The 23,291-nt window shown below is 36.4% G+C and overlaps 1 protein-coding gene across 2 annotated transcripts in view; it reads left to right on the top strand.

Moving 5' to 3' along the window:
* Positions 1-23,291, top strand: part of CPSF3 (cleavage and polyadenylation specific factor 3) — a 52,317-nt gene that overhangs the window by 18,725 nt on the left and 10,301 nt on the right. For both annotated transcript variants that reach the window (XM_043987027.1, XM_043987029.1), the window contains 8 exons: positions 925-1,100; positions 2,953-3,111; positions 4,567-4,713; positions 7,042-7,194; positions 11,567-11,675; positions 13,598-13,696; positions 18,551-18,645; positions 20,960-21,047. In XM_043987027.1, coding sequence (XP_043842962.1) covers positions 925-1,100; positions 2,953-3,111; positions 4,567-4,713; positions 7,042-7,194; positions 11,567-11,675; positions 13,598-13,696; positions 18,551-18,645; positions 20,960-21,047 — 1,026 coding nt within the window. The remainder of the gene's footprint in view (positions 1-924; positions 1,101-2,952; positions 3,112-4,566; positions 4,714-7,041; positions 7,195-11,566; positions 11,676-13,597; positions 13,697-18,550; positions 18,646-20,959; positions 21,048-23,291) is intronic.

Below are 23,291 nucleotides of genomic sequence, written 5' to 3'. Positions count from 1 at the left end.
AAAAGACGGTCTCTGTTCTCAAGAAGTTTACAGTCTAATAGGGGAAAATAACACACACGGAAGGTTGAAAGGTTAAGGGTGTGAGGGAAGGTACACGAGGGCATGGTAGAAAAGTTAGACAAATCTCAAAGTAATTCAGCCAGATGAGATATGAAGAAAGGATTTTAAAGTTTTTAAAAGGCTTTTTTTTTTCCCCTGGAAATTCCTATTTTTCATAATACTTTCAGTAATTATCATATTTTTTTCCCCTAGTTACCAGTTTTTAAAGAATACTAAGTTTAACAGTAAGTAAAGGTACTCCTAGACTGGTGGGGGGGGGGGGCGCACCTTCCTCTACCATTGCAGGTCAGTACTTTCTCTGCAACTAGGAATCATTAGACACTAGCTCAGGTTACTGAGATGTCAAGTGAGTTGCCCGGAATTGCTCAGCCACTGCATTAGATTTACTTAATAACGCATTTTAAAATTTTAAATATGTTCATAATTTAAGATACTTGCTGGCCAGTATTTATTATTCTTTCTAAAGATGTGTGGAAAGTACCAGTCCTGGATTCAGGGGGACCTGAGTTCAAATCCGGCCTCAGACACTTGATATTTACTAGCTATGTGACCCTGAGCAAGTCACTTAACCCTCATTGGCCCCCCCCCCAAAAAAAAAGTGTGTAATAGTTTTTTTTCCTGTGTATTTTTGTGCTATGGTTAAATAATTATTTTGAACTGTGTTTTTTAGGACTAAATTAGAGATAGGTCCTAATGAAGGAGTACTAGGTTAATGTTTCCGTGAAGTTTTGTTGTGCTTTGAACTTTTAAAATTTCTTATAAGGATAAAAATTTAAACTTAGCTTCAAATGAAATCTTGATTTTAAATTTTGATATCTTCATTTTAATAGAGTGGAACTCTTACCTTGTAAAATTTCTTTCTAGATGAATATTGGCAGAATCACCCAGAACTCCATGACATTCCAATATACTATGCATCATCTTTGGCTAAGAAGTGTATGGCAGTGTACCAGACCTATGTGAATGCCATGAATGACAAAATCCGAAAACAAATCAATATCAACAATCCTTTTGTCTTCAAGCACATTAGTAATCTCAAGGTCAGTACATTTGCGGAAAAAAGGTATATTGTAGGGCGTAAAAATCCACTTCAATTTCACTTTTTTTTTCCTCATTACTATTTGGAAGGTTTTTAGAAATTTTTGCCAAAGTTCATCTTAGCAGCATAATTTTTAACTGACTATCATGATATTTTTAGCTAGAAGGGACATTAAAAATCATTTAGTACAATATCATAGATGAGGTAACAACCCCAAAAAGGTTAACTTAATTGCCTAAGATCAAAGAAAGAAAAGTAGCAAAACCATGATTTGAATATAAGTCTTCTGTCTTCAAATCAATATATTTCCCAGGCGCAGGGGATATAAAATCTGATGGGGGAAAGACAGTACCCAAAAGGAAACTAAAAAACCCAGAGATTAAGGGCGTGTGGGAGAATGACAAGGTGATCATAAAGTCAAAACAAAGCAAAGCTGCTGGTGGCAAATGAAATGACTGGGATTTTGAGCCCTCCGTAAAGGGAGGCTATGGGAGAAGTTTTTTACTCAGCCCTCCAGTTAAATTTTAACTGGAGGGCCGCTAGGTGGCGCAGTGGATTCAGGAGGACCTGAGTTCAAAGTGTCTTGAGTTCTCAGACACTTAACACTTACTAGCTAGCTGTGTGACCCTGGGCAAGTCACTTAACCCTCATTGCCCTACCAAAACAAAATTTTTTTTTGCTGGAAAGGCCCAAGCAGTTGTGGTGTGAGTAAGAAAGCTGAAGCAATTCCCCTGGTGATGAGTTTATCCCGGGTGGGACATGATGAAAATGATAATGGAGTCAAAACCGAGCAGGGCAGTTAGGGGCAAATGAAGGGAATCCAGTGTTTTTCAACTATAACACACTTTAAGAACCTGGAATAAATTGTTATTTTTCTTTACTTAAATATTTTTTAAAACCCTTTAATGAGAATCATACTGAAATCTTTAGTATTAAGACAGTTCAAAAGCATTTAAATTATTTCTAATTTGGATGGTATCACTGTTTTTTTTTTTTTTTCAGGGAAGAAATTTACCACTTTAACATTATTGCTTAACCTTTTCCATTGGTGGGGGAGGGAAATGGGGCAACAATTTAAGTGTTGTTTCTGAACCATTTTTGTAGTCCTTCTCAAATTAAAAAGTCATTTTTTTTCTGGGATAACATCTGCTGAAAATTTAATGTGTCAGTAAGAGAAAACTCTGAAAAATTCATCTTAATAGTCTAGTCATTAGTTTGAAGTCTAATTCTAATCTGTTTTGAAGTTCTTTTCAAGCCAGTGGTTATTATTACTATTATTTTCCTATATGTTCCTTCTATATTTCCTTCTCATGATTTCCAAGCTTCCTTTCCACTTGTGAATGACCAAAGACTACTGTATTAGCCATTGTAACATTGTTGTTATTGACCTAAAGAAATAGCTTTATTTGTGTTTTATAGGCCAGAGGTTCTGAGGGCTACAGATAAGTCTGTGGATAAATTTCATGGGTTTGTGAACTTGAATGGTAAAAATATTACATCTTTATTTTTATTAGCCTCTAACCAGAATTTAACTTTTTCACAAACTTATTTTATGCATTTAAAGACATAATTCTGGTAAGGGGTCAGTGGGTTTCACTGATTGTCAGAAAGGTCCATGATGCAAAAAAAGGTTTTAAACCCCCTGCTCTGAGCAATCCCTACCATTCTTGCTCTAAATTGTTCAGAAGCTTAAGAACTTAAATTTGTTGTTACTGTACTGGTTAGTCAGGCTAATTAAGTATCTTTTAGTGGTGATTCATTTCCCCCAGCTTGCTATTTGATACATTCTTAAAAAACAGCATCCATTATCAAACACTAGTGATTAACATAACCTTTTTTATCTCTTTTCTCAGAGCATGGATCATTTTGATGACATTGGCCCAAGTGTTGTGATGGCTTCACCAGGGATGATGCAGAGTGGCTTATCTAGAGAATTATTTGAAAGCTGGTGTACTGATAAAAGAAATGGTGTGATTATAGCAGGATACTGTGTTGAGGGAACACTTGCCAAGGTCTGTTATCCTGCTTAAGCTTTGCATTGTTTTTTTGTTTTTGTTTTTGTTTTTTTTTTTTGTGGGGCAATGGGGGTTAAGTGACTTGCCCAGGGTCACACAGCTAGTTAGTGTCAAGTGTCTGAGGCTGGATTTGAACTCAGGTACTCCTGAATCCAGGGCCAGTGCTTTATCCACTGTGCCACCTAGCTGCCCCCCATTGTTTTTAATCATATGTATTTATAATACACATATAACTTTTCCCACTAGATTAAATTAAGATTTAGGCAATCTCAACTCATTTTGTTGATTTTTCCAATGCAATGATATTTACCTACTATTCAGATTTTCAACTCTATAAAGTAATCAGCATGCATCATGGAATCAGTTATGAAAAATATGTTTTATCATTCTAATCATGACAGGAAGCATTGTTTTTCAACTGTCAACTCCTATAAAATTCATTTTGTTTATGTAAATGAAAGCTATGCCAAGAATGTATCAAGAATCCTGAAGTTAAAAACATTTTAAATTTATAAAATATGTTTCATTTATTTTCTAAGATAGAAATAATTTCTCTTCAGAACTAAGATTATAAAAAGGATGGTTAGATTTCTAGGTCACGCTGAAAACCAAAAAAGTTCTTTATTCTGTAATGTACCTAAAGTATGATAGTGGCTTTAGTACTGGGCCCCAGAAACTGAGGGTTGATAAGTATATGAGGAAAAAGGTAATTTGCTCTACTTTTCCTGGGCATAGGCGTGACCTCAGGGGAAGAAAAATTTAACCAGCAAAGATTGTCTTTAGCATTGTCGCATTCTGGTATCTCTACCTCTTTCCCACTCCCTCCTATTAATGCTCCTCTCCCTAGATCTGCAGTGCCATCAAATTGCTTTAGATACTACTACTCCCAGCTGTGACCTTACCCAGGCTGACTGCACTTTCCAAAACATTCTATATTTCAAAATTTACCTAATTTACTCACTGCATTAAAAACTCCCACTCATAAGTATTGGTGATATCAGCTAAAAGGAAGTCAGTCTGCATTTTGAAAATAGTACTTTAATACAAATTACTCTGTTTAGTAAGAATTCAGGCAGTGCAAGAGAAGATATTTTAAGCATTGGAGCTGTTGTATATAGCCAGGTCTGACATATCAGCTTCCCTAAAATATTCCTGCTCTCCATGCTTTGTCCCTTTCTTTCCTGAGCTCTAATATTTACTCAACTCTAGTGCTAGCAGTAGTGAAGGTCTTGCACTAGGATAGAAACTAATTTGTAAGTTAGGGGCCAAGTGCCTGCCTATCTGAGAAAAATAACTATTCCACATTTATTCAGTTAGTGGTAGTATGATATTTGTTGTGCTAGAAAACCCTAATGGTGACACAGAAGTTTATAAAAAGGGAAATAATGTTACACTGTATTTTTCCAAAAATAATTTTTGAATATATGTATCTTCTGTCTTTTGGGTCAATAGCATATCATGTCTGAACCTGAGGAGATCACTACCATGTCTGGACAGAAGCTACCCCTGAAGATGTCTGTAGATTATATTTCTTTCTCAGCTCACACAGATTACCAACAAACCAGTGAATTTATTCGAGCTTTGAAGCCTCCCCATGTGGTTAGTGACCATTTCACTTGTGCTAAATTGTTGTTTTGGGGGTTTTTTTAATTCACTACTTATTTAGGACTATAAGCCCATATGATATGACAAGGCAAATTTAGGATGAGATAAAGATAATTATGGAATAGTGTTTAAGAGGTCTAATATTTAGATACCTGCAAAATAGTGTAAATAACATTTATTCTCCATAAACTTAGCTAATTTGGCATTATTGAAAAATAGCAGTGCATCAGTCAATCAGTCAACAAGAATATATTGAACACCAACACTGTGCCCATCACTGTGATAGTCACTCGGGCTACAAAGACAAAATGTGAAGTGATTCGCTGCTCCAAAGAAACTTAGATTTCCTCTGGGGAGACAATACGTATATAACATAAGTACATGCCAAATAAATAGAAAATAAATATCAGGTAGTTAAATTCAGGATGTTGGTGGGGAAGAAAGTGATATTTGAACTGTCTTGAAGAATTGCAGACATTCTATGAGTTAAAGGTGGAGAAATTGTATTGTAGATAGAGAGGGCAAGTACAAAAAACATGGAGATGGGATTTGAAATGCTATGTTTGAGGAACAGATTGAAGTACAGTCGGCCTCGGCAGTAGAATGTGGGGAGAAGAGTTATATAGAATGAAAATTGAAAGATATATTGGGAATAAGTTCAAAGAATATTAAAAACTAAACCAGATATTTAAAATTTATCATAGAGGCAGTAAGAAGTTACTGTAGTTCATTGAATAAAAGAGTCAGATGGTGAGATCCTTTTCGAAAATCATATTGGCAATTTGTGAATGATGTGAATGGTTAGAGACTTGAGGCAGGGAAACTCCTAGGAGGCCGTTCCCATAGTCTTGGTAGTTCTGAACTAAGGTGGTGATTGGATGAGTAAAGTAAAAAAAAATTGGACGCAGAGGTGTTGTGGGGATAGAAACGTTAAGATTTGGCATTTGATCGGGTATCCGAGCATGAGAAAGAATGAAAAATCAATGCCAGTGCTTAGAGTTGTGAACTTGGCGTTTGGGAGAATGTTGAGGCCTTCAGGAGAAATGGGTATCCTCAACAAAAATGGGAAAGATAAACAGAAGTGAAGGTAACGAATTCAATTTTGGACATGTTGAGTTTGTTACCTCTAGGACATACAGTTTAAAATGTGTACTAGGCAATTAATGATGCATCACTGAAACTCAAAGGAAAGACTGGGGGCAGATATATAGACCTAGGAGTCATCTACATACTTTCTTTTTTATTTGTTTATGAGGTGTGTAGGTTTATATACATATTGTGCTGTGTTAGTTATGTTACAATTATTCAAGAAAAGATGGTCCAAGAGTGTCTCTAGGGACATCGACAATGTAGCGGTGTGATAAGGTAAAGGACATGATGATCATGTAGAGGAGACTGAAAAGGAATAGGTAGGAGGGGACCAAAGAGAAAGAACTGTTGCCAATTCACAGAAAGGAACACTGTCTAAGGGGGGTGGGTTTTCAACAATGTCAGAGAATAAAAGGAGGAGGAAGAGTGAAAAAAGACCATCATATATGATACTTAAGAGATCACTGGAGATGGTAGTTTCAACTGAGTGATGAGATTGAAAGCCAGATTGCAAAGAATTGAGGAATGATTGAAAGAAGTAGAAATATAGACATTTTTTTCTAGGAATTCAGCTGGAAAAGAGAGGAAAAATAATATTAATATATTGATTAATATTAATAAATTTTTTATTAATATAAAAGGATGATAGCTTGAGGGTAATTTATAGGGTAAAGGTATGAAGCTTAGTTGGGCTCTGGTTATGAAGGGCTTTAAAAGACAAGCAGAGGAGTGCTTATATTGGATACTAACTTTCCCATTAAGTAAAATTACTTGTGGAAGATGGGTTGGAAAGTGGAGAGACTTGAAACGGGGAGAACAGCGAGGAAGTTATTGCATTAGTCCAGGGAGAAGTGAAGAGTTTCTGAACTAGGGTAATAGCTGTGTGCATAGAGAGAAAGGGACACATGGGACATATACTGTAGTGGGAAAATGCCAAGATTTGGTAACTGATTGAATATGTGGGGTAAGGGAGAGAAGTGTAGAAGATAATGACAAGATTTCAGTGCTTGGAAGAATATGATGCCCAAAAAGATATAAGGAAGTTTGGAAATGTGGAGGACTGGGAGGAGAACTCAAGTAGTGAGTTCTGACTTAGACATAATGAGGTTGAGATTCCTTCAGTAGGCTGTATGGTATAGTGGTTAAAGCACTAGATCTGGGTTGAAGAAGGCTTATTATTATTCTATTAGCTGAATAAGTGAAGATTCTTTCCTGTGTATTTTTTCCATTTAGATACTAGTACATGGAGAGCAGAATGAAATGGCAAGATTGAAAGCAGCACTGATAAGAGAATATGAAGACAATGATGAGGTTCACATAGAAGTTCACAATCCTCGGAATACTGAAGCAGTGACATTAAATTTCCGAGGAGAGAAACTAGCCAAGGTATGAAGAACATTCTTTTTTATTGGTGAGGCAATTGGGGTTAAGTGACTTGCCCAGGGTCACACAGCTAGTAAGTGTTAAGTGTCTGAGGCCGGATTTGAACTCAGGTCTTCCTGAATCCAGGGCCAGTGATCCATCCACTGTGCCACCTAGCTGCCCCTTGAAGTTAACATTCTTAATGACAATTGAAGGTTTTATTCATTAGGGTTATATATTTCCACAGAGAAGAAAGCATCTCATTTGTAAAATAAAGGGATTTAGACTAGACGTCCCTTTTTTGCTCTAAATCTATGATCTTTTTAAGTTTGATGTTGATTAGTCATTCTCATATATAAAAATATTTGTTCTCATTCCACATGGTTTAAATTTTCAGTGTGGTTTTTAATGGCTCTTAAATGATTCCTAGTCAGCTATGGTATCTCTCTTCCCTATTTTCCAGTTTGAAACTCTTGTTGCCAAAATTGCAAAATTCTAAGAGCACTAATTGTATGACACTAGGCAAACCACTTAACCTTTCTGTGCCTCAATTTTTTTTATCTTTAAAATGATGAAGTTGAACTCAGTAGCTTCAAGATCCCTTTCAGCTATAAATCTATGATGCTATGGTTCTAAATAATTTTATCTTTTTTTGTTTTCACAGTATTTTTTTCTAATTACAGGTAAAGATAGTTTTCAACATTTACTTTTTGTTTGTTTTTTGGGTTTTTTTGTTTTTGTTTCTTTGCAGGGCAATGGGAGTTAAGTGACTTGCCCAGGATCACACAGCTAGTAAGTGTCAAGTGTCTGAGGCCGGATTTGAACTCTGGTCCTCCTGAATCCAGGGCTGGTGCTTTATCCACTGCACCATCTAGCTGCCCCATAACCTTTATTTTTATAAGATTGTGAGTTCCAAATTTTTCTCCCTCCCTTCCCTCTCCCTCCCCAAGAAGCAAACAATCTGATATGTTATATATGTATAATCAGAAATTGTTTTATCTTTAAAAATTCTTATTATGAACTACAAAATCATCAATATATATGTTTCCATATACAGAGACCATAAAAAGAGTATTATAGATGAAACCACAAAACTATTACATATAACTTTTTTAAAATCCATATTAAATTCTAGCTGCTCCTTTTGTGGTGGCAAGGAATTGGACATTGAGGGGCTGCCCATCAATTGGGGAGAGGCTGAACAAGTTGTGGTATGTGAATGGAATGGAATACTATTGTGCTGTAAGAAACGATAAGCAGGCAGATTTCAGAGAAACCTGGAAGGACTTACATGAACTGATGCTGAGTGATATGAGCACAACCAGGAGAACATTGTACACGGTATCATCAACATTATGTGTTGATCAACTGTGATAGACTTGATTCTTCTCAGCAATACAATGGTACAAGATAGTTCGAAAGGACTTTGGGGACCAGTTTTTAATTGGGGAGTGTTAGCTAAGTGGCTCACCGCAATATTGGGGCAAGGAAGGAGAGCAGCAGCCTCCCTCAAAACACAGCAGGATTTATTTAACAAGAACAAACTTTAAAAAAAAAAACACCCACAAACAGAATCAGTAGGATCAAGGGAAAGGAAATAAAATGGGGAAAGGAAAATTATATAACCTGAATAACACCACCACCCAGGAATCAGCTGAGAATACACAGCAGATGTCCTGTTGTCTTCCACCTTCTAGCTAGAATGATGAATCTCCTTCTTCTCAGCAGACCCCAGACAGCCCCCAGCCAATTGGCTGGCTGCTCTGACAATCACATGACTGCCCTCACTAGGCTTCCAATCATTATAATTTTGCCAGGCCCTTGTAGATGTTGGCTAGTGGTGATAACGTGAGGTGCCAGTGCCATGGCAACAGCTACAACTAGTGGGTGGAGCATTGTACCATTTGTGGAGCCCCAGGGGCCAGTGCACGTGCCGAGGATTTTTTTTTTTTAAATTCTAGCCAAAAGATGGGGTCATAAAAACCTCAAATAACAATTCTTTACAGGACTCTTCATGGAAAATGCTCTCCAAATTCAGAAAAAAAGAACTGTGGAATCTAGATGTAGATTTAACCATACTATTTCTATTTTTTTTTTTAATTTTCTTTTTTGAGGTTTTTCTTTTTTGCTCTGATTCTTCTTGCACAGCATGACTAATGCAGAAATATGTTTAATGTGATTGTATATATATAACCTATCAGATTGCTTGCTGTCTTGGGGAGGGGGGAGGGAGGGAGAAAAATTTGAAACTAGAAATCTTATAAAAACAAATGTTGAAAACTATCTCTACATGTAACTGGAAAATAATAAAATACTTTTTTTGGGAAAAAAAAATATATATATATATATTCAACATAAATTAAATTTCTCTGCTTTCCTGAGTCCCCTTCTGAACCTCTCATTTTTCCTATGTGTTTTTAGATGTTTCACTGTCACTGTTTTCCTTTTATTATCATTACCTCTTTCTGTACTTTCCCCCTTCACCCAATAAAAACACTATTTTATAACAGATTATTTTAAGTCAGACAAAACAAATTCTTATAAAGGCTCATTGAACTTAGAAGAACATGGAAAGACTTGTATGAAATAATGAAGAGTGAAATGAGTAGCACCAGGAGAACATTGTATACAGTAACCACAATGTTGGTTTTTTTTTTCTTAATGTATGAGGTATTTTATTTTTTCCATTACATGTAAAGATAGTTCTCAACTTTTGTTTATACATGCTTTACAATTTCAGATTTTTCTCCCTCCCCTAGACAGCAGGTAATCTGATATGTTATATATATATATATATCTATACATATACATATACATATAGATAGATAGATAGATATATACACTTAATAACATTAATCCTATTTCTGCATTAATCCTGTTACAAGAGAAAGAATCAGAGCAGTGATGCAAAACCTCAAAATAGAAAGAAAAAAAAAAACCAACAGCACCCAAAACAAAAGAAATAATATGGTTCAATCAGCATCTATACTCCACAGTTCTTTCTTTCTTTTTTTTTCTTGGATTTGGAGATCCTCTTCTATCATGAGTTCCCTGGAACTCTTCTGTACCATTGCATTGGTGAGAAGAATATAGTCCATCACAGTAGGTCAACACTCAATGTTGATGATACTGTGTACAATGTTCTTCTGGTTCTGCTCATCTCACTCATCATCAGCTCACGTAAGACCACAATGTTGTTTTAAAAACAACTGTGAGCAAATAAATTATTTTGACTATTATAAATATCCATATTAACTATAAAGGACATAGGAAGAAAGATACTATCTGCATCCAGAGAAAGAATTAATAAATATAAGTATGTATTAAATAATTTTATACAAATGTATCTATCTATGTCTAATGGTAGCCATCTCTAGGTTGGGGGATAGAAAAAAAGAAATTTACTTGATAATTTTGTTGTATATTTGAGAGGAGAAGCAAGTTGTACATAGTAGGTTTACAGTTTCATGTACAGTCATCTTTTTTATTTATACTATGTTATAAAAATGCTTGTCTTATTCCATAGATTAAAAATAAAATAAACATTTTTTAAAAGAAAGAAAAGAATGTGTATGCCTCAAGACATTCTCTAAGTAATGGTCAAAGGATGAAATTCAAACTATCAGCAACCATATGAAAAATGTTCCAAATTATTAATAATTTAAGAAATACAAATTAAATTAATTATAAGGTTGTGCCTGAAAAACAAGCACTTGGGCAGCTAGGTGGCGCAGTGGATAAAGCACCGACTGTGGATTCAGGAGGTCCTGAGTTCAAATCCGGCCTCAGACACTTGCCGCTTACTAGCTGTGTGACCCTGGGCAAGTCACTTAACCCCCCCCCCTCCCCCCCCAAAAAAAGGAAAAAAAGCACTCATATGTGATGTTGGTGAGATCTATGAATTGGTTCAGCCATTCTAGAAAGAAATTTGGATCTATGACCAAAAAAGTCATTAAATGGGGCAGCTAGGTGGCACAGTGGATAAAGCACCAGCCCTGGATTCAGGAGGACCTGAGTTCAAATCCTGCCTCAGACAATTAACACTTACCAGCTGTGTGACCCTGGGCAAGTCACTTAACTGCAATTGCCTCACTTTAAAGAAAAAAAAAGTCACTAAACTATTTGTACCCTTTGATCTAACTATACAACTATTAGGCCTATACCTTTCCTAAGCATTCTGGATGTGTTTGTCTTTCTGGCATCTTCTTTTAAGTTGTGTTAGTAAGCATTATGCTACCCTAATAATGATAACTTCATAATGTATTTTTGTGTACTTGAGATAGTTTATTGTTTTCATGGTAAAATGCCTTGAGGTTAAGATTTTCAGTCTGAGTATTTGAAGACTTTTATCCCGTCCAAGATTCCCTTCCAGTTACTATTTTCTTCCTAATAATAGGTTATGGGCTTCTTAGCAGACAAGAAACCTGAACAAGGACAGCGTGTCTCAGGAATATTGGTTAAAAGAAACTTTAATTACCATATTCTTTCTCCTTGTGACCTCTCCAGTAAGTACTTATTAAATGGTCTGTTTTATTTTAAAAATAATTTGACACAAAATTGCATATGTATAACCTATATCTGATTGCTTACTGCTTCAGAGCAGGAAGAAGAGGGAAGTAGGTGTGGTAAGATTATTGGAATTTGGCTGTTTGATTGGGATGAGCCACACTTGGCCTGCCCTGAGTGGCTTGTGCTGCTGATGTCAGCAGGAGAAACCACTCTCCACAAGCAGTTTTGAAGGGCCTCCCCTTCTGGGGGAGGAAGAATAAATGCTCACTGAGGGGAGCTCAGTCTCTTCTGGAGTGACTTTCTTTTCTGGCGAGGCAAGCAGCAGGAGCAGGCAAGTCCTGTGGGCCCTGGCTGAAAAGCTGTTTTTCCATTGAAGCTATGGACCCCTAAGCCCTGCTCTTTTGAATTAGCTGAACTGGAAGTGAGTTTGGGGATTGTATAGACCTAGGTTAGAGTTAGGAAAATTATCTGTATTTCTTTTTCCCTATTCCCTTGTCTTTGATTTTGTTAATTTCACCTTTGCTGTTTATTTTATTCCTATTAATAAAACCTGATTCGTTTGTGGAAAAGAGGCTGTTAGGTTCCTTTCTTATTGGCCTGGGAGAAATATCTAAAAAGGCAGTTTTGAGGGGAGGGAGCTTTGAACCTAGAGGTCCCTCATTATTTCTGGGACCCCAATATTATGGTGAGCCACTCAATTAACTTTCCATGTATTAAATTTGGCCCTCACATAGAGAAGGATAGAATTTGGAAGTCAAAACTTTAAATAAAAATGTTTGTTAAATATAATTTGGCCTTATCATTGAAAGAAATAAAATAAGTATGAAAAATTATAAGATCTACAATATCAAGTGGATTTGGAGCTGAAAAGGATAATTTTTTAGTTCTTGTCCACTTATTTTATAAATGAAGAAACCTCGGCCCTGCATTCAGGAGGACCTGAGTTCAAATCCGGCCTCAGACCCTTGACACTTACTAGCTGTGTGACCCTGGGCAAGTTACTTAACCCCAATTGCCTCACCAAAAAAAAAATTTTTTTTTTTTTAAATGAAGAAACCTGATGCCCCAAGAGGTTAAGTGATCTAACTGAGGTCCCACCAATAATAAGACCAGTTTCTAAATTCTGTTTTCACAATTCCCTGCTATAATTATAAATATGTTCTAAAAGATGATTAACTGCTGTCTTTTCAGTTCCCTCCTTTTCTCTGACAGTGGAACTCTGGTAGTTCCCTGAAGTAATTTGAATATCCAAGAGAAGTAGTTTTGTTTTCTATATTTTTAGTCGTGTATTGTGTTTCTGTCCTTCTGTTCTAACAGATTTGAACTATTAGCAACTGTAAGGCAGGAGTGACTGATTGGGGAGAGACCTATGCTATGTGGCATAGTGGAAGGAACATTGTACTGGGGGGAAAGGTGTGGTGATTTCAAAAGACACAGCAGAAATCTTTTTTGTATGACTTTAGCATTCATTCAACAATCATTTACTAAACCAGATACCTATGCCAGGTGTTGGAAGTTCATTCCACATTCAGGTGACAGGCTATGCAGAGAACCGATATCAGAGATGAAATCTCAGCTATAGGGCATTGCAAGTAGGCCAGTTTGGCTGCAACATAGAGTATATGTTTGGTGCCAGACAGCCTGATCACCCCTGCAGTGTGGAAGAGAGAAAGGCAATTCATTTCATTGTATTCTTATGGCCATAAGCTGGGCATCACTGATAAGAGAATGTGTTTGTGTGAGGAGTACATAAACTAAACTGTTCGTGTTCCTAAAATGAAAGTAAATGAAAATAAAGCTTTTCCTTTTTAGTCTCTATCTCTCTCTCTCTCTCTGGTTGATATATCTAATTACAAACTATATTCTGTTGCAGTCACATTGAGTATTTTTAAAAATGTTTTTTTGTTTTTCTTTTCAGATTATACAGATTTAGCAATGAGCACTGTAAAACAGATTCAAGCCATTCCTTACACTGGTCCTTTTAGTTTGCTGTTTTATCAGCTACAGAAACTGACAGGTAAATGTGGAGATTTGTTCTAATTACTCTGTGTGAGATAACTGGAATTCTAGGAAAGTGTGGGTTAGTCTTTATTAGTGTGGATTTCATTGTCACTTCAATACAGCAAACATTTACTGAGTGCCTAGTAGATACCACATGCTTTGCTAGGTACTGAGCATGTCCAAACAAAGGACCAGTTCGCATTTTCAAGGAGTTTATAATCTGCTGGGAGAAACAGCACATACATAAATAAGTATATATATAAAAATAAATACTAAGTAAATTTTTTTATGGTGGTTGGGGGTTGTAGGAAGAATTTGTCTTGGTTTGTTTGAACTGGCCTGTTAAAGTTACTGAATGATTTTCCTTTAGATGAATACTTTGAAAAAGAAAGGGTTACCAAAAAATTCTGTTACCGCCTGGTCTCTGGTCTTTGACTATGTTATTTTTTTAACCTTTTTCTTTTTAAATTAACAAAAATCTATTGTCTCTCCCACCTCCCTTCCTCTCCACTGAAGGGAGGAAAAAAACACCCTTATTACAAATATTCATTGTTAAGCAAAACAAATTTCCTCAGTAGCTATGTCCAAAAAAAATCTGTTTCCTTCTGCTTCTGGAGTCCTTCTCTGTTAAAAGGTGATTAGCATGTTTCAACATTTAAATATGAAGAACTTCTGTAGCTTCCCCTTTGGTTAGTTTTTAAAATGTATGCTTAATTGGATATAACTGAAAGTTATTATATTTTGCTTTTTTGTTCCATGCAAAATGATTTTCTGGTTTCTGTCTAAATATCATATATATAATAAATAAATTTGGATGGCTATACACATGCATACATGCACACATGCATACATACATGCATGCTAAAGGCAGTAGTACTTCTTACAGTGATCTTCCAACAGTCAATAAGATAACAGTACAGTGGAAGGAGAGCCAGTTTGGAGTCAGCCAAAAAATTTCTTCATCTGTAAAGTAAGGGAATTAGACTGGATGACCTTGGTGTCATTTCTAGCTCCAAGTCTCTAATCTCATGGCCTTTTATTATGAAAGCTGAGTTTGATGCAAAGTTTTATTCTAAAGTAACATTTAGAAACGGGGTTTTTTTGGGTGATTAATAGAAATATTTTGGGAGCAGCTAGATGGCGCAGTGGATAGAGCACCGGCCCTGGAGTCCGGAGTACCTGAGTTCAAATCCGGCATCAGACACTTAACACTTACTAGCTGTGTGACCCTGGGCAAGTCACTTAACCCCAATTGCCTCACTAAAATATATATATATATATATATATATATATATATATATTGGCAGGGTTTGGCATCCCTTATAAAGCAGGCACAATCTTCAAATTTTAAAATGTGTTTTCAAATCTTTTTTTTTTTAACTTTTCTTTTTTTGTTTTAATTTTGCACCAGGCCTATATTTTCAAAGTTACAGGGAATTCCCAGTGCAGAAACTTTCTCAATTCAAGTTCATATCTGTTCTTCAGCTTACAGTTTAGGACACTCTCAGGCAACTTGCCCAAGGACTACGTTATCAATTTTTGTCAAGCATTTGTTAGGCACCTACTCAGTGACACCACTTTAAAAATGAAGTAATAAGATTTAATAATAACTCATTTAATAATAATAACTAATTTCCCAATGAGTTTGGCCACAGACTTTGGAGAATGAAATATATTAACATACTCCATAAATTCTTTTTGGAGGTGTGGGTCACTGTTTAGGATGTGAAATACTCATAATAAAGTTTGTAGGAATTTTTTTTTTCAGAATAGAGGCATTTAAGCCCATTTTCATACTGAAAATCTGCTGCACATAAGGATTTTTTTTAAAAAATCTGTATCATTCTATCTTCCACTGAAGCCCTGCTCTAGTATTTCTTGGTGACGTGGAAGTGATCCTGGATTCTCAAAGGCCATGGGAAAGCTCTTAATATGGGCCCAGCAATAGACTGTTTCAGTCATCTGGGGATCAGTTTAGGGGAAATTGGGAAGGCTCCTCAGTAGAAGATTGACTTACAAGTGATACATTTTCTTTTCAGCTACTGCTACTTATAAAGACAATCTAGTCAGCCTTAAAGGGACTATAATCTGTATTGATAGAGGGAGTGTCCATATCATTGGAATCACCAGTTCTGGTGTACTGAACTACATAATTGTGATAACTATTCAAATTTTCTTAGGGAACCCTCATTCATGTTGTGTGGAACACCAGTCTTATATGAAACACACATTTGAAAGCAGTTTTGTAAGTTAAGGTTTAAAGTAACATCTTGCACCATATGCCACCCAACACTATCTAAATAGTGAGCTCTAGTCTTTCATCAATGCTTGTTGGACTTTTTCAATTAGATGTCCCATGAGTATCTTAAACTCAACATATCCAAAACAGCTTTCATAATTCCCTCTTCCATTCCCTCTTTTGTTTTCTGAACTTCCCTATTAACCTTTGTGCCCAACACTATTTTTGAAGTCGTATAGGTTCAAAACCTTGGTATCATCTTTAACTCCTCTGTCTCACCCCTAGTTTAGTCGGTTGCCAAAGTATAATTTCTTTATCTACAACATCTCTCACATGTCTGCTTTCCACTCACACAGTTTACATGTTTGTTCATAGTCCATGCCTCAAATTATGCCCCATTTTCCAATCATCAGCCACAATTATTTATTTATTTATTTTTAGCCATAATTATTTCTAAAGCATATTCTGACCACCTCACCCTTTTATTAATTATAACTCTAGTGACTTACTGTGACTTACAGTATCAAATATAAAGTCCTTTGTTTGGCTTCTAAAGGTTCTCAAAACTTACCAGTCTTCTCTCATTCTACTCCCTTTCTCAAATTCAGTGATCCACCCATGTAGCCTGTTGGCTCTTTCATATTTATAGCACCATTTTCTAATTCCATGGCTATTTCCTGTGCCCGGAATGCTGTCCCTCCCAACCTTCCAGTTCTTGAGAGTTCCTGGCTTCTGTTATCAGAAACCTTTCCTGGTTTCCTCAGCTGCTAGGACCATCTTCACTAAGATCAACCTCCATCTGCTCTGTATTTACCTTGTGTGTACTTTTGTCTCCTCTATTCAATATAAGCTATACATTTTTCTTTGTGTCTTCAGAAATTAACACAGAGCCTAGCACATAATATCAATAGAAATTCAAAATAATGGGTAAATGGATAGAAAGGAAAGCTGTCCTTCGTCATTAGTATAAACTTTTCTGCTGTAGTGCAGAATTTAGTACAATATATATACCTGTCCTATACTCTGATTTAGGAAATTACTTGCTGCATGTCGGCCAGGTACTGTGCTAAGAACTGGTGATGCAAAGAAAGGCAGAAAATAGTTCCAGTTCTCGAGGAGCTCGTAGTTTAATGGGGGAAACAACTTGCAAATGTGTGCAAATAAGATACAAGAAAATTGAAAATAATCTGAGGGAAGGTATTAAGAATGAGGAGAGGGGTTGCTAGGTGGCGCAGTGGATAAAGCATCAGCCCTGGATTCAGGAGTACCTGAGTTCAAATCTGGCCTCAGACACTTGTGTGACCCTGAGCAAGTCGCTTAACCCCGTTGCCTCGCGTAAAAAAAAAAAAAGAATGAGGAGAACTGGAAGAAGCTTCTTGTAGACAGTAAGACTTTAACCAAGACTTAAGGCAAGCCTAGAGGCAGAAAAGAGGAAAGAGAGATGGCATAGGAAATAAGCCATTGAAAATGCCCAGTTGGGAGATGGCATTCTTTTGCTCCAGAAACAGCCAGGAAGCCAAGCTTCATTGAATTGAAGGATAGATGGGAGGAAATAAGGTATAAGAAAACTAGAAAGTTAGGGGTCATGCTGAAAGGAACTCATTATAAAATAATGCATTGTCCTTATAGAAACAATTACAAAATATAAAATGTATAACTTAATTACATGAAAAGTTCTTGAGAAGAATTATCAACTATTAATATGTGAAAGACTATACCAAATCACTAAAAATAAGAATATAAACTAAAACATTCCTGAAGTTTTATCATGTACCTAGCAAATTGGGAAAGATGATAAAACATGGAAGCAGTCACTGTTGGAGAAGTTGTTGGAAGAAGTTGTTGGAAGCACACCTGGTGCATTGTTGGTTGGAACTATGATAGCACAGTCATTTTGGAAAGTGATTTGGATTTGTGGAAATATAGTGACTAAAATGTCCATAAACTTTGACCCAGAGATTTCACTGTGAGGCATATGACCCAAGGAGTTCAGTGACAAAAAGATGGGCCCTGTATACATCAAAATATATGTGAACTGGAAACAAAGTAAGCCACTCATCAACTGAGGAATGACCAACCTGGTTTTTTTTGGTGGGGGTGGGCGGCAATGAGGGTTAAGTTACTTGCCCAAGGTCACATACCTAATAAATGTAAAGCATCTGAGGCTGGATTTGAACTCAGGTCCTCCTGAATTCAGGGCCAGTGTTTTAGCCACTGTGCCACCTAACTGCCCTGGAATGACCAATCTGATACGTGAATGTTATAGTATTACTGCGTTTTAAGAAACGATAAATATGAATACAATAAACAAGCATGGGCCCAAAGAAGAGATAAAAGAAGATGCTTTCCCCCATTCTTTTGCAGAGTTGAGAAGTCCATAGAGGTAAAATAAGGCATATATTTTCAGATTTTTTGATATACTAATCAGTTTTGCTTGGGTTTTTAAGTCTTTGTTATATGGGTTGGCTCTGAGAGGGAAGGGATACAGGGGCAAATGTAGGTGATGTAAAATCAAGATAAACAACAAATTCTAAAGCATAGGCACAGAAACTAAGCATCAGGAAAATGGTTAACAGAAAATTTATATGTACATTATAAGCAAGTTTTTTTGTTTGTTTTTTATTATTTCAGGTGATGTAGAAGAAATTGACATTCAGCAAAAACCAGCTTTGAAAGTGTTCAAAAATATTACTGTCATACAGGAACCAGGCATGGTAGTATTAGAGGTAAGCATGGTAAAGAAGTTGTTCACTTATAAAATTAGGAAGACAACTAGACAGTTTCATGAAATTAGAAAAAATTAAACTTTCTTAGCAATATCAGCTTTCAGTCCCTGGCTACTTTAAATCTAAGTTTCTATTGTAATAACTTTATTGACTTTTTTTTTTTTTGGTGAGGCAATTAGGGTTCAGTGACTTGCCCAGGGTCACACAACCAAAAAGTGTCGAACGTCTGAGGCTGGATTTGAACTCAGGTCCTCCTGAATCCAGGACTGGTGCTCTATCCACTGCGCCATCTAGCTGCCCCTATTGTAATAACTTTAATAGGAATGACTTATTTAGTTCACACATAGTTATAGAACATTTAAACTCACAATTCCAGTTCTACTTTAGTGCCACTTCATTATGTCTCCAATTATCTCACTCTATATTGAAATTCTCCAGTTCTAGAAAGGATTTGATACAGTTCTTTTATGGGATGGTGTCGTAGAATTAATGTCAAAACTCCAAAAGAGCTAGTAATCTTTGGTTTTGAGGTATATACTTCCTAGTAGTAGAATTTCAGCTTAGTGTAACGGGATAGTAGGAACCAAAATAAGAGATGGTACACTGATGAATTTAGATCATTTGCTTCAGAGTTTCAAGATGCCTTTACCATTTATTCATTTTGAAGTGTGTCCAGAAAGGTTCCATCTGGCCATGTCATTCATACTTTCTCAAGCTAATGAATTTAATGAGAGTGGAAGTCAATCAGTGAAATTCTCTAAATTACTCTTCCTTGGTTGGATAAATAGAAGGAACATTATGAAAAATGTAGCCCTACAAACAGTTCTTTTGATAAAATTGATTACTAAAATGGTTGTGAACATTCTGTTGTTTAAATAGATAGATGTCTTTGGAGAAGGGAACAAAAATTCAGTTATGGATAGACCAGAACATGAGGAATGGTAATTCAGAATGGCATTTGGAAACAGTGAAAGAAATATTATCCTTAAAATGGTGTTTTTGAATATTTGAACATAAAGCACCATAAAAGTGTGGGGGGGGTGGTGGCTGGAGAAGGAGCTGTGATTAGCAACAAACATCTCAAAGGGGTGGTTAATGAGGTGAGAGGATCCTTTTTACTGAAGTTTTTTGGTTGCAGAAAAGTAGAGATAATAACATCACATTTAAGATAAACAAATTAGAAGAGACCAAAGTGCAGATAATAAAGTAGAGTTTATTGTAAAACAAACAGAGCATGAGAGCATATATGTCCAGAAAGAGAGGAAGAACTTAGCTATTTTAGAAGTTTTTTAAGATTTGTTTTTTGATATTTTGCTTTGTTTGGAAGGGTTTTTTTTTTTTTTTTTGGCATATTTATTCCGTATATTCTTTTACTAAAATCACAAACCAGCTATAGCAGGAATTTTTAGCCATTTTTTTCTCTGATCCTTTTGACAGTCTGGTGAAGCCTGTGTATTCCCTCTCATTAAAAACAAAACAAATTCTTGTACCCCAGGTTAAGACCCCCTAATAATTTTGTTTTCTGAACCTAATAAATGTTTGTATTCTGTCTTTTCTTCTGTTGAAAAGAACTTCAGAAATAGCCATGGCCCAATTCATTTATCTGGCAAGTAATTCAGTTATTGTACATGATTCAGGAATGTATTGGGCTTAGAACGAAAATATCAGTTTCCTGCATAAATTTCTTCCATTGTGCCTCAGGTCACTTGGGGTCGGTATCCTTTAGATAATTAAAGAGAGTAGACTGATTGACACCAGAAGACATTTCTGTTTACCTAGATCTGAAATAGTAAGCAATCAGAAATTTCTTGTAGCACTAAATTTAAAAGAAGAGTTTTAGGTTTTTTAGCATCCCTGTAAGACAAAAATTAATAGTAAAAGTATTAAATGTGAGTAAGTGTGAGGTTGTAGATGGAAAGCTAGCCTCAGAGTCCAGATGACCTGGACCCAAACTGTCTTTGTAACCCTGAGAAGTTACTTAACTTTTAGTATCCTGAATAAGTTACATTCTGCACTGGAGGAAGGTGTTCCCTTCTCTATATAAATATAATCATAGGTCCTGTCATTCCCAAAATTTATTAGAATTTTGTTTTAATTAGAAGAATCCAATGGACTGAGAATTACTCCATATACACCCAGTTATTCTATTACATAAAATAACCAGTTTCCATGGGGGGAGGGGGGGAACCAGTTGTATCACCACATGAATTTATCAGCTCAGTAAAAACATTAGAACCAGTAGGCCATTAATATGTGTGGTGGTAGTTCTGGTCATTGTATTCCTTCTTTGTTAATTCAAATCTTTGTTTTGCAGTGGTTAGCAAATCCTTCTAATGATATGTATGCAGATACAGTAACTACAGTGATCCTTGAAGTTCAGTCAAACCCCAAAATACAGAAAGGTACAAATATATTTTTATACAGTTTTATCAAATATTTTTAATTGCATCATTTATGAGACTAATATATTTATTATAATATACCAGTATGTTACATACTAGTCTTTATAACTCACAAGGCATAGTCCACTAATATGATAGTATATTTATTAAAAGTAGAAGTGTCTTTAGAGGTTTGGGGTCTTGTTTTACAAATGAGGAAATCCATCATTCTGCAGTGGAGATGACACAGTTCTCTAAGCCATGTTATGATATACAAAACTGAAAAGGTTTAAAGTATAATCTCATCAATAGATGTCTTTTAGCTGGGCAGAGAAAGAGATAGGGACTGGCCTGAGCTCTCCCCAATTCCCCTCCTAACAACTTTAAGTAATGCTTCAACAAAACAAATTCTGAAGTGGCAAAATCCACAAAAGGATGGAGTTAAAGAATTTTCTACTTCAAGTCAACTTAGGTCAACAGGAAAGGTCTGTTGCACTGGGGTAACAACTAAGCTCAGTTCAGCACAGGCTGAGCCGCCACAGAATGAGCCCCAGCAAACAGCAATAGGCCTTGGGAGCACCTTCTGGAGCTCTCAGCTCACAGACAACAAGGGAGTCAAGGAATTGGTCAGAAGATTGTAGGGGGTCCCTTTGCTGGCACTGGCTGCAGGACTCTTTTATTGCTTGCACATAGATCTGGGTCACAGTCCCAGGGCAAAAAAGTGCACTAGCACACCAGAGCTTATGACTGAAAAGGAACAGAGCCCCTGGCCATAGTTCTAGGGTGGAGAAGAGTGCTTGTGGTCACCCACACACCAGAACACAGGCCAGAAGAATAGTAAACACATCTTTCCTTAGATCATACCACCTTGGAAGAACTGAAAACTTGTGACCCACCAAAACTAGCTCTGAAAAAAGCAGCATGAAAAACCTAAAGCTTGGGACAGTGGTCCCCTCCACCCTAGAAGGAGAGCCCCATTTTAGCATAGAGTTAAAAGTCAAGAAATAGGCTAGAAAAATGAGCAAACAACAACAAAAAAGAACCTAACTATAGAAAGTTAGTATGGTGACACGGAAGATCAAAACACAAACTCATAAGAAGACAGCAGTTAAGTCAAAACTGCTATCCAGAGCCTCAAAGGAAAATGTGAATTTGTCTCAGGCCCAAAGATAATTACTGGAAGGGTTCAAAAAAGTTTAAAAAATCAAATTAGAGGGGGCAGCTAGGTGGCACACTGGGTAAAGCACCGGCCCTGGATTCAGGAGGACCTAAGTTTAAATCCAGCCTCAAATACTTGATACTTATTAGCTTTGTGACCCTGGGCAAGTCACTTAACCCTCATTGCGCCCCTCTCTCCCCAATCAAATTAGAGGAAGAATTGGGAAAAGAAATGAAAGTGATACAAAAAAATCATGAAAAAAGAGTCAACAGGTTGGTACAGGAGGCACAATAAAATACTGAAGAAAGTAACACCTAAAAAACCCAGAGATGGCCAAATGATAAAAGACAAAAATTAACTACACAGAAGAACTCCTTAAAAAGCAGAATTGGCAAAGTGGGAGGAGGCACAAAAACTCACTGAAGAAGGTAATTCTTTAAAAATTAGAATGTGGCAAATGGAAGCTAATTGATCCATGAGATATCAAGAAACAATAAAACAAAATTTTTAAAAATGAAAAAATAGAAGAAAATTGAAATATCTCATAGGAAAAACAACTGACCTGGAAAACAGATCTGGGAGAGATCATTTAAGACTTATTGGACTACTTGAAAGCCATGATTTAATTTTTTTTAAAAAAAAAGAGCCTACAGACCCACCCCCCCAGTGGGGGGGTTTAAAGTCAAATAAAAGCCAGGCCAGGCAGGCTGAGAAGAAGCCCAATCACACACACACACCCCCCACCCCGGGCCATGCTGTAGCTCAAACAGTGTGTCCTGGAAGCAGAGCCACACTTTAAGAAGGAGTTAAAAGCCAAGAAATAATAAGCCAGGATGAGTAGGCAGAGAAAGCAGAAGACCATCGAAAATTTCTTTGGGAGTTAGGTAGACCACAATACAACCTCAGAAGAAGAAGATAATAACAGGGTCAAAGCTCCAACATCCAAAGCTTCCAAAAATAATATGAACTAGTCTCAGGCCACGGGAGCTCTCAAAAGGGACTTTGAAAAGAAAGTAGGATAAATAGAATGAAGATGTAGAAAAAGGGAAGAAATAATGGAAAGAGAAATGAGAGCGATGTAAGAGAGTCATGAGAAAAAGGTAACA

The sequence above is a fragment of the Dromiciops gliroides genome, chromosome 2 (genome assembly GCF_019393635.1).
Source record: "Dromiciops gliroides isolate mDroGli1 chromosome 2, mDroGli1.pri, whole genome shotgun sequence".
NCBI lineage: Eukaryota > Metazoa > Chordata > Mammalia > Microbiotheria > Microbiotheriidae > Dromiciops > Dromiciops gliroides.
This window is presented reverse-complemented; position numbering and strand designations above follow the sequence as displayed.